Source organism: Sinocyclocheilus grahami, unplaced genomic scaffold, assembly GCF_001515645.1.
Source record: "Sinocyclocheilus grahami isolate Dianchi unplaced genomic scaffold, SAMN03320097.WGS_v1.1 scaffold747.1, whole genome shotgun sequence".
NCBI lineage: Eukaryota > Metazoa > Chordata > Actinopteri > Cypriniformes > Cyprinidae > Sinocyclocheilus > Sinocyclocheilus grahami.
The window spans coordinates 1,293,490-1,304,771 of NW_015505926.1; the positions used below are offsets into that span (position 1 = coordinate 1,293,490).

The window sequence follows — 11,282 nt, forward strand, 5'->3', positions numbered from 1 at the left end:
TTTAGTACCGTACATTTAGTTCTGGAACTAAAAATGACAGTGAAAACATTACCTCACATTAAACAAATCAAACTTGGCTTCATGTCATGGTACTATCTCAAATACAGGAAAGGAGAGGTAAATGTCATACAGCACTACACATGATCTCACATACATGCACACTTTTGATAACTGCGTAATGAGTAAATCTTTTACTTCAACTATTGATAAATGAAGTCAAAATATTGCATACACATCACACCAAAAAGGCCCCAGTTATCAGTTGCTGCTGTGTTCACGGGCTGCACTGGGGTTTCTGGGATATTGAAGGACTGTTTGTAATTCTCGTGCCTTGTCCTAAAGGCTCCCAACAGCCCTACCACCAACATGGCTGGAAATTATTGGCTAAAGGGTTAAAGAGGGCAAAAGAGGCTTGTTTGTCTTTCTGTTTTTTACTTTGAACTATTTCCTTTTTTGTATTGCTGGGGGTGGAGGGTTTTCATTTCTTGGTCTCTCAAAGCCTCTCTCTTTAACCCTGTTAGCCTGAAGGTAAGAGATGTAGTGTGTCATATTAGACGAGGGCCTGTTACATGTTTGTAGTGTCAGACTTTTACGCAGTTTTTGATGCTTGGTTGAGTGTGGCAGTGTTGTGTTAATGCAGGAGTCCGGATTAAAGGTGAACCAGCCGGCCTCTTTTGCTGTGAGCCTAAATGGGGCGAAGGGAGTCATCGATGCCAAAGTTCACAGCCCATCCGGAGCACTTGAAGAGTGCTGTGTTACAGAGATCGATGAAGGTAATGATGGGTTAAAGGTTTGACTGTGTTTTGCATTGTATGCTTGCACTTCAAAATGAAACCTATTGAGGCATTTACATATTTTTTGGAAATGAAGCATCCAGAAGAAAGATTAACGGCTTCAAAAAGGACTTAAATGTTGTTACTTGTATTACCATCTGCTTTCCTCTTGCCGCCTTTCCTCACAGATAAGTATGCTGTGAGATTCATCCCCAGGGAGAATGGCCTGTACCTGATAGATGTGAAATTCAATGGTTCTCACATCCCTGGAAGCCCCTTCAAGATCCGTGTTGGTGAAACTGGCCAGGCTGGAGACCCAGGAATGGTGTCTGCTTATGGAGCTGGTCTGGAAGGAGGCACCACTGGTACAATGCACTTTAGATATCATGTATAGTGTAATCTTTTATAGTTGTCAAAGTGTGCAGCTGAACTAAACTGACCGTACACCACCACCTTCTCAGGATCTCCATGTGAGTTCATTGTGAACACAAGTTCAGCTGGCCCAGGAGCTTTGGCAGTGACCATCGATGGGCCTTCCAAGGTGAAGATGGACTGTCAGGAATGCCCAGAGGGCTACAAGGTCACCTACACACCTATGGCACCTGGAAACTACCTAATTTCTATCAAATACGGTGGACCATACCATATTGTTGGCAGCCCATTCAAAGCTAAAATTACAGGTATGGGGGGGAAAAAAAGCTTTAGGTTCAGTTACATACCATGGTTTATCTTGGTATATTGAAAAAAATTTATGAATTATAACTACTAGAACTTGTTGTTTTTGTCCAATTCAATGTTTTATCATGGTGTCTAGTTTGTGGTGGACAGAAACTGTTATCGTGTGTAATGTCAAATGTGTCTTTTGCAGGCTCCCGATTGGTCAATAGCCACAGCATGCACGAGACTTCATCCGTACTAGTTGACCCTGTGACCCGCAGTGTGACGACCAGCCAGCAGGCAGCGCCGGGCTGGGGCAGCTCCGACGCCAGCCGTGTAGTTGCCAAGGGTCTTGGACTCAACAAGGGCTTCATAGGACAGAAGAACACTTTCAGTGTGGACTGTAGTAAAGCAGGTATGAATTATCTAGAAATTGATTACTTTGAAACTGAACAATTGGCCATTCAGTCCTGTTTCCTGTTAATTGCGAGCATTTGACACTATATTTCCATCAATCTCCACAGGGAGGAACATGCTCCTGGTTGGAGTGGACGGACCCAAAGTGCCCTGCGAGGAGATCTTGGTGAAACACTTGGGTAACCGTCTGTATAATGTGTCCTACCAGCTGAAGGAGAAAGGAGAGTACATCCTGGTGGTGAAATGGGGCGACGAGCACATCCCCGGGAGCCCGTATCACATCACTGTCTAACTGCCCTCCACCAAAACCTCCAGCATCAAATACAGGAACACTGAAAACTCTCTTGTCCTTCTTCCTTTGTATGATCCTCTCATCCTGTATCTTCCTGCACCACTATTCAGCTTTCAAGCAAGAGAGGGATTTCAAAGAAGCATTTTGTCACTGTATGCCAGTCATTTTTGGATCCTGTTACATTTGCTGCGTTCAGTAATCCTTTAAATCAGAGGGTCCTGGTGGCTTTTGCTCCGTGTTTGGTTTGTTGCTGATCTAGTCTCTAACACAGAGTAGCTGCTAGTATGTTTTGCCTGGTTTAGGAGACTGATGTTCCAGTCATAACTGTACAGAGTAACCATTGCTAGTAGCGGGAGAAATACAGATGTGATTCAGCCGCTTGTTTAACACAAATTTTTCATTATACTTACCATTGGGTGAAGAGGCACTTAAACATAGACTGTCACGTAGACTGAATTAACACTGGTGCCGAAGCTCTGTGGGTCTGACCTTCTGTCTTGAGCGTTTTGAATATTTTTCAGTCTGCAGAGCTGCATGTTGCTTCCGTTTGACCATGAAGACATTTTTGAAAATGTCATTTGGGTGCCATTTAAAACCAGGATTGTGTGCCAAGTGATTTAGCAATCAAAGGGAAGTTACATGGCAGAATAAAGATGAGGCTGAAGGTGTAACAAAAGGGAGATTTTTGATGCATACTGCTTGAGTTTATTGTTGGTTATGTAAAACACACTTGGAAGTTGTAACAACTGGCAAAACGTCACTTATTTGCGCTCACTTTGTTAGCTCTTTAGCCCTTTGTGCTCCAATGTCAATGTATAATCAGTATTCCAGAATTTAAAAAAATTAATTAGTTGTCTAAAAAAAAAATTAAAGTTGACATTTTGACAAAGTATTTTGATACACAATAAAGATGTCTTAACTATTTTTCTGTCAACCAACGTGTAACTGTTTTCATTTTCTTGTGTATCTGTGATTTTGAACTCTTTTTGGAGTTTATCCATTTTTCATGAATGTGTTTTCATGGTTAAATTTGAATATGGGTTATGCATTTAAGGGAACTGTATATTGAAATTTAGTGATCGGATTCTGTAATGTGTGCAAAACGTCTGGAGACCTTTGAGCTAGTATTAAGCATATTTAAACCTCAAATATTGTAGAGTTTTGAAGGAAAATTGAGAACATTCAAGATTACCTTAGTCACCATGAAATCAAAATTGCCAGTTCTTTTATGAAATCTTTTGAATGATTTAGCCATGCAAATCTTTTTAGTTTTTTCCTTGTTCAAGAAGCCGTTTCACTCGGATACAAGCCACATTGGGAAGTAAAATTAATTACAACAACGGTTTCGGTCAATGTAAAAAAATAAACTAAATATACTACTAAAAGACACCTACACTGGCACAAAAAGTAAAACCACTACTGTAATTGCTTAGTTACTGATTTATCAAATCCGTTGTGGCTCCTGATGAAATCTTTTGAGTAATTCTAAATCAGGTTGACGCCCAAGGCTGGCATGCAGCAGAGTCAAGACAATCAAGATCCTGTCCATAAACAGCTGTACTCTGTCCATATAAGGTATTAAAAAAATTAATTAGTTGTCTAAAAAAAAAATTAAAGTTGACATTTTGACAAAGTATTTTGATACACAATAAAGATGTCTTAACTATTTTTCTGTCAACCAACGTGTAACTGTTTTCATTTTCTTGTGTATCTGTGATTTTGAACTCTTTTTGGAGTTTATCCATTTTTCATGAATGTTTTCATGGTTAAATTTGAATATGGGTTATGCATTTAAGGGAATTGTATATTGAAATTTAGTGATCGGATTCTGTAATGTGTGCAAAACGTCTGGAGACCTTTGAGCTAGTATTAAGCATATTTAAACCTCAAATATTGTAGAGTTTTGAAGGAAAATTGAGAACATTCAAGATTACCTTAGTCACCATGAAATCAAAATTGCCAGTTCTTTTATGAAATCTTTTAAATGATTTAGCCATGCAAATCTTTTTAGTTTTTTCCTTGTTCAAGAAGCCGTTTCACTCGGATACAAGCCACATTGGGAAGTAAAATTAATTACAACAACGGTTTCGGTCAATGTAAAAAAATAAACTAAATATACTACTAAAAGACACCTACACTGGCACAAAAAGTAAAACCACTACTGTAATTGCTTAGTTACTGATTTATCAAATCCGTTGTGGCTCCTGATGAAATCTTTTGAGTAATTCTAAATCAGGTTGACGCCCAAGGCTGGCATGCAGCAGAGTCAAGACAATCAAGATCCTGTCCATAAACAGCTGTACTCTGTCCATATAAGGTATGACAGGTCCAGTGTCAGAACTATGTTTTCCAGGGCCCTGGATCTGTTGGTTTGTGCAGGCCCCTGTTATAAATATGATTTGACTGGCTTTTTCCACACCAAAAGTAATTTACACCGGTATCACAGGTAGCTTCGGCGATTTAGTTAGTATAAAAGGAAAGAGCTTCGCGTGACAGTGAATCACGTTACAGCTGTCTGTCCATGACAACGCGAAAACAAACAGTTTGGGTTTTCTCCTACCTTTGAAAACGTCTGAAAAAAAAGTCCTCCATCAGTCGCCCCACAGCGGTAGAAAAGTGCACTGCACGTCGGGACTGTTCACCCCAAAATTATAGCCTTCATTTCTAATCACACTCGTGTCGTTCTGAGCCAGTATTTATTTCTTTTCCGTAAAATGTCGACTATTGTTTTATTTTATTTTTTTAATGAAATTGCAATGATTGGACTGAAGAGTTCAAGCTTCAAAAAGGACCCTAATTTATATTTATTTATAAAATAAATATTTTCCAAATAATACATGTTCTAGGATTCAGTACAGTTACATTTACTGTACCGTTCAAAAGTTTGGGGTGGGTACGTTTTTTTTAAAAACGTTTTTGAAAGAAGTTTCTTATTCTCATTATGGCTGCTTTTATTTGATCAAAATACTGTAAAAAATAATATTGTGAAATATTAATACAATTGTATTTTTTTTTAAATATTGTATTATATTTTTGTGCACTGCACGTCGGGACTGTTCACCCCAAAATTATAGCCTTCATTTCTAATCACACTCGTGTCGTTTTGAGCCAGTATTTATTTATTTTCCGTAAAATGTCGACTATTGTTTTATTTTATTTTTTTAATGAAATTGCAATGATTGGACTGAAGAGTTCAAGCTTCAAAAAGGACCCTAATTTATATTTATAAAATAAATATTTTCCAAATAATACATGTTCTAGGATTCAGTAGTTACATTTACAGTACCGTTCAAAAGTTTGGGGTGGGTACGTTTTTTTTAAAAACGTTTTTGAAAGAAGTTTCTTATTCTCATTATGGCTGCTTTTATTTGATCAAAATACTGTAAAAAATAATATTGTGAAATATTAATACAATTGTATTTTTTTTTAAATATTGTATTATATTTTAAAAGGTATTTAATTTAATCCTGTGATGGCCAAGTTGAATTTTCATCAGCCATTACACCAGTCTTCAGTGTCACGTGATGCTTCAGAAATCATTCTAATGATAGCCTGTATGATAATATATGATTCAAGTTTTATGATTTGGCATTCGGAAAAAAAAATATTATCAGTGTTGAAGTTCTGCCACTTAATATTTTTGTGGAAACTTTGATACGTATTTTTCACAATTCTTTGATGAATAGAAGAAAGAAAAAAAAAACTATGTATTTGAAATGGAAATCTTTTGTAACAATGTAAAAGTATTTTCTGTCAATTTTGATCAGCTGAATGGGGCCTTTGCTGCCTAAAAGAAAAACAAAATATTTGTATTATTATTTTTTTTACAACATATTTCTTGCTTTTCTTCAAATTGTATTTGGGTCTTTATACATTAAAACATATAGACAACAGTAAGCTATGTTGTTGTAAACGGCGCCGATTTCGCACAACATTTTGCTTTCAGTGAGTTAAATAAAATAAAAAAATGAATAAAAAATAATTGCAAAAAAAAAAAAAAGGCTCGACGCTTTGAACACTAGTCCCTGCGAGGCGAAGTGATGCGTCATGCGTGTCTCCTCCTCCAGCGCGAGCGCGACGCGACGCGACGCGACACGCCCAGCTCAGGAAAGCGCCTTTAACGTCCGGGGATCGTTTAAGGTAATTCAATTATGACCATTTTCTATTTTTAAACATAAATAATGTATATTTAGGCGACAAAATACTCGAAACTATTGCTATTGCATTACTATTGCTCACTCTTCTATCCTAACTAAGTCGTGCTAAATGCGCTGTTGAACTTGCTAACGTTAGCTCGATCTAAGAAATCCCTTTCTCTGACCGTTTGTTCGCCTGAAAACGCGTTTGTGGTCCTTTTCTCCCGAATGCCTTGACAGAAGATGCCATGTTCGCTTGATCTTTGCTTAGGACGTGTCTTTTGTCCAGAGTAGCTTTACCTCACAAAGTTTACAGCTGTTGCAGGCTGCACATGTGTGACATTCAGCCCCAGATGTTATAGCAGTCTGACACTGAAGTAACGTTACGTTTATTCGTGTGCAGTGCTGGTTGTTGCATCTCTCTATGAGAGATTGTTTTTGTTCTTTCAGACTCTCTTTAGAGATAAAATAATCTTGTTTTACGTTACGTTTCTCAGTCAACCAGTAGGCCTACTAGTTACCTACATGCTACAACATTATTATGAGTCATCAGTTTTAAATCTAAAACCTTCACATAAATCCTGTTGTTGCAGATATGTCCTCATTAAGTGGAAAGTCTGATAAAGAGATCAGTCAGCTGCTGGATGAATATGGCATTAAACATGGACCCATAGTAGGTATGTGATAACAAGCCTTTAGTCTTTTAGAGTAAGTTGTAACATGGTAGTCATAAAAAAATAATATAAATATAAAAAATGATGTAAGAAGGAAACATTTTTATTAAAAACTTTGCATTTTATTTTTTTATTCATTAAATGTAACACTAGCTCAGCAAAGCGTGTTAGAGCATGTTTTTTGTCAATGATTCTGTGGCAAGTTGTGCTGTGATTTGGTGGCGGTCTTGTTTTTGCAGAATCCACACGGAAGCTCTATGAAAAGAAACTGAATGAAGCAATGACCAAAAAAGCGAAGCCTTCCTCGTCTGATAAGACATACTACCGAGAAGAACGTAAGGCTTCTCCTTTGACATTCCCCATATTTAAGGTGTAGAATTACACTTGTAAAATTTGCTTTTGTTTTCATAGAGGAGGAAGTGGAATATATTAGCTATCATCAGCCCGTAAGTAAAAACTGAACTTAACTTGAAGGATAACTGCTCTATTACTATTATTATTAAGCCATTTTTCAAATTCGGCAGCCACAACTGAGTATATACGATGGATCTGGTGATGTGTAAGTAGCTTATTTCATTTTCTTGACCATGCTAAGGGGTTTCTGCAGGCCTTAAAAAGTCTTAATTTGCCCATCCACAATTTAAGGCATTAAAAAGGTCTTGAATCAGAGCAGAAAGTCTTAAATTCATAAAAGCATGGTATGAAATTTTGCATGCATTGCAAAAAAATAAATAATCAGGATAAATCAGGACACATCAAAGTCTTGAGAAACGGAACAAAATTAAGTGGGTTTATGCTTAAAGCAAGAAGAAATACAGTATCTGTCAAAAGGATATGAAAACTTTTTCCATATTCTGTTTTTGTAAAATGAATGGAAGTTGTATTTTCAAACTTTGAAGTTATACAACATTTTGACACGGAACATACACAGAAAATAAACCCGCAGAAACCCTGATGGTAAGCAGTAATCTGAAATCATAACATCTATCAAAACGTCTAGCTGAGTTCACAAATATACTTATATGCTTACAGTAATCGTATATGTGTGATCTCTCCCCAGCACAAGGAGGTCAAAGGTCACCGGTGCCGATTTTGCCCATGAGTGAGATTCATTGTTCCTTTTTCATCTCATTTTTTAGCTTACTTAGGTTTCCACCTAACTGATAACTGGATATATGGCATCTCTCCACAGCATACGGAGGTCAAAGCTGACTGATTACAGAGATGAAGACATAGGCTATAACAATGAGTGAGTTTTTGTTTGAACAAACAATATTAATATTGTTTTTCTTCTTATTTTCATCTTCTCCTAAAATATGTTACTACAATGTGTGTATAATACTGTAATGTAATAACCTCACTTGAAAACAGGGTTTCCGCAGGGTCTTAAAAAGTCTTAAATTGTACAAGAAAGTCTTAATTATGATTTCAATAGGTCTTAAATTTGGGGATGGAAAGACCAGAATTGCGATATGCCTGAATGTGACGATTAAACTTCAAAAGGCTATGATTTCATTAAATAAACATGAGCGCTGCACGTTCAAAGTCCAGTGCTGCACTGCTTTGTGTTCTGCCGTTACAGGTAAAAACAGTTATATTTCTACCAAACGCTCCACCTGCTGTCAGAATGAAGGAGCATTTTCAATAAAACTGATGTTTTGTTCAGAGTTCAGACCAATGCGAAAATCGACCCGTGTTTTTACCCTGCAAACACGCAGAGCTTTGAATGTGAACTGGTGGATCGATAAGAAGACAATGCATTATAAAAATCGAAACATAGGGGTGTGCGATATGTATGGTCTGCGATAATATCGTAATTGTTGTTTTAACAATGTGCGATTTGATATTATCGAGTATATCGCGAAAAGCAAACACAAAACACACCTACAGAGTTCACGCATACATTAGGTGATGAAGTCTAGTAGGTTAGACTAGTGTGCGTGTGCATTTAGAGTGCGTTTTTTCACTGCATGAATCAGTCTGTTAAAATGCATGTAGAATTATCACATAATTTAAGATATGGGGCAGAAAATGTATATCATTTCATATAGTCAATATCACACGAAGAGTGCCGTTTTTTTCTCCAAAAGTAAACATGATTACAAATGTGATAATTTATTTTATACAACAGTTCAATAAACAAGTAGTTAATATTAAGAGACTTACGTTTAAGACACCATATTTCCTGTTTTTGCTCTATTTCTCCAACAAAAATCATTTCAAACACAGCCACAGCACTGTTTTGCATCTCTGAGCAACAGGAAGCTGTTTCGTTCCTGAATGAATCACCCGTTTAAAAGATTCGGTTCAATCGCAATGACTCACTTATTAACAGTGACTTGCTGCCACCTACTGGCGGTCTTAATTTCACATTTAGGTACCTTTTCATTTTTTAAGTAATTTCAAACATCAGTTTTCAATGTTTTATGTTTAAAATATCAAAACATTATTCATGCATTTGTAACTGCAGGTTAAAGTATTTAATGTCCCTCTTACGTTGCTTGGTAACAAACCAAATGCAAGAACACTTTTAGAAAAAATGACTTAAAGGTAAAAATGCCCATAAAACTTTTTGGAAATTATTAATTTCTATTACTGCTGTGAACAGACCACACAGAATATGAGTCAGGGGTCAGCTGTCCACGGCAGTCCTTAAGATATCAGCACAATAACACACTCAGCAAAATATTGTCTAATTATCGTTATCAATAAAATCCCAGAATATTATCGAGATATCATTTTTTGTCAATATCGCTCACCCCTAATTTGTTATTTATTTGATATAATTTATTGATGATAATTGTTTAAATTAATATAATAATGCTTTTGACTCATCCATTTTCTTAACAATGGTTTAAAGGCTGAAATGTAAAGTTGATAATTTTATAAAACTTTTGTTTTTGTGAAAACTTGTATCTGAACTGTAAATTATGCTTTTTACAGTAATTTTACAGTTTAATATGGTACTACATTGCCCTACCCTGCTCATATGGTATTCATTTTATTTGTGCAGGTCTTAAAAAGTCTTAAATTTGAGCATAAAAATCCTGCAGAAACCCTGGAAAATAAATGAAATGTCCTTCCTATCTATTTTGAAGGCCCATTATCAGCCCAGCTCGCTCATCCTATCAGAGTTCTTCTCGGCCAGGCCCGTCAGTCTCCACATCCATGCAGCGTGGTCAGTCCAGTCCAGAGACCAGCAAATCTGGAGGTGTGCCGGGCTGGCTTTGTGTCTTGCTGTTTCTTATCATTGCTGTTTCTCTTTATTATGTGTACACGTGTATGGAGCCTGCAGAGGAGATCCCCCTTAAAAGCATTCAGTAGAGGAACAGTGAGATGTTTTAAATGTTCATTAGCCCCAAACTAAACTGATTCAGTACAAGAACAACCAAAAATATTGCCTGGAATAAGAGCAAGTAATATTCTGTTTGAGTACAGATTGTGAGGTTTAGTACCAGTTGTCGTACAACCATAAACTTGCGTAAAGTTTTAACCAAATACTTGCTTTGTGCATTTTTGTAATCAAACAGATACAGATGTGGAAGACTATCCACATGAAGAAAATTCAGATTTTTTTTTTTATCATTGGGGCATTCAAGTGTCTTTAAAACTTATTTTCTCATGAATTGTATGTAAAATCCTTTTGCTGTGGCCGTGTATTTAGGGCTGGTGTTTGTGACATTCTGTTACAATTTTCTGTTTTCAGTGTTAACCCCTTTTTTAAATAAATTCCAAGGTGCTGAATTGAAAACTGAAAAGACTTAAGCTTGTGTACACAAGCTTGTGCTAGTTTGTGAGTAATAGTTACAGCTAAAGGCTATTGTTAGGCACAATGCAACAACCCCTTCAGCCAAGACTAGATTCACAATATAATAAGCTTTAAGTGCCTTATTACTATTATGGAAAATGATTAAGGGTATAAATTGTATAATTTTTTTACTAAACAAATTTCATTCATTACTTTCATCTTGCTACTTGTCCCTGACATGTAAACACTACCAATATGCCTTTTTTATTTTATATATATATAGTCGCCAAAAGTATTATTTTTTTTTGACAACCTAAGCCACACATACAATGTGTGAATAGCATTGTTATAAGAATTACTAGATAACGCATGCAAAGACATGTTTAAACTAAAGCATTTCTCATTTTGCAAAGTGATTGAACATATAAAAAAAATGTCCAAACACTTCTTAAATTCCCAATGTTTACTTGAAAAACATGTACCATCTTTAAAAAAATGACACTTGATTTGAAATGTTGTCTAATAAAGTGACATCTGTGTAAGATTTTTTCCATGTATTTGTCAACTTTATTAAATACTTTGATA

The 11,282-nt window shown here is 36.2% G+C and overlaps 2 protein-coding genes across 3 annotated transcripts in view; both read left to right on the top strand.

Annotated features, from left to right (window-relative positions):
- The window catches only part of LOC107560941 (filamin-A-like), a 35,200-nt gene extending 32,127 nt beyond the window's left edge, over positions 1-3,073 (top strand). The window contains 4 exon segments of the mRNA XM_016245248.1: positions 962-1,138; positions 1,235-1,453; positions 1,642-1,845; positions 1,955-3,073. Coding sequence (XP_016100734.1) covers positions 962-1,138; positions 1,235-1,453; positions 1,642-1,845; positions 1,955-2,139 — 785 coding nt within the window. The 3' untranslated portion in view covers positions 2,140-3,073.
- Positions 3,074-5,997: 2,924 nt separating this feature from the next.
- Positions 5,998-11,063, top strand: LOC107560939 (emerin-like). 2 transcript variants are annotated; one of them, XM_016245246.1, is made up of 8 exons: positions 5,998-6,279; positions 6,869-6,952; positions 7,189-7,284; positions 7,361-7,395; positions 7,474-7,508; positions 8,010-8,051; positions 8,142-8,198; positions 10,048-11,063. In XM_016245246.1, exons 2-8 carry the CDS (start codon positions 6,871-6,873, stop codon positions 10,271-10,273), a joined length of 573 nt encoding a protein of 190 aa, XP_016100732.1. In that variant the 5' UTR covers positions 5,998-6,279; positions 6,869-6,870; the 3' UTR covers positions 10,274-11,063. The 2 variants fall into 2 exon arrangements, with proteins under 2 accessions (XP_016100732.1, XP_016100733.1); XM_016245247.1 differs by lacking the exon at positions 5,998-6,279 and adding an exon at positions 6,302-6,652.
- The last annotated feature ends 219 nt before the right edge of the window (positions 11,064-11,282 follow it).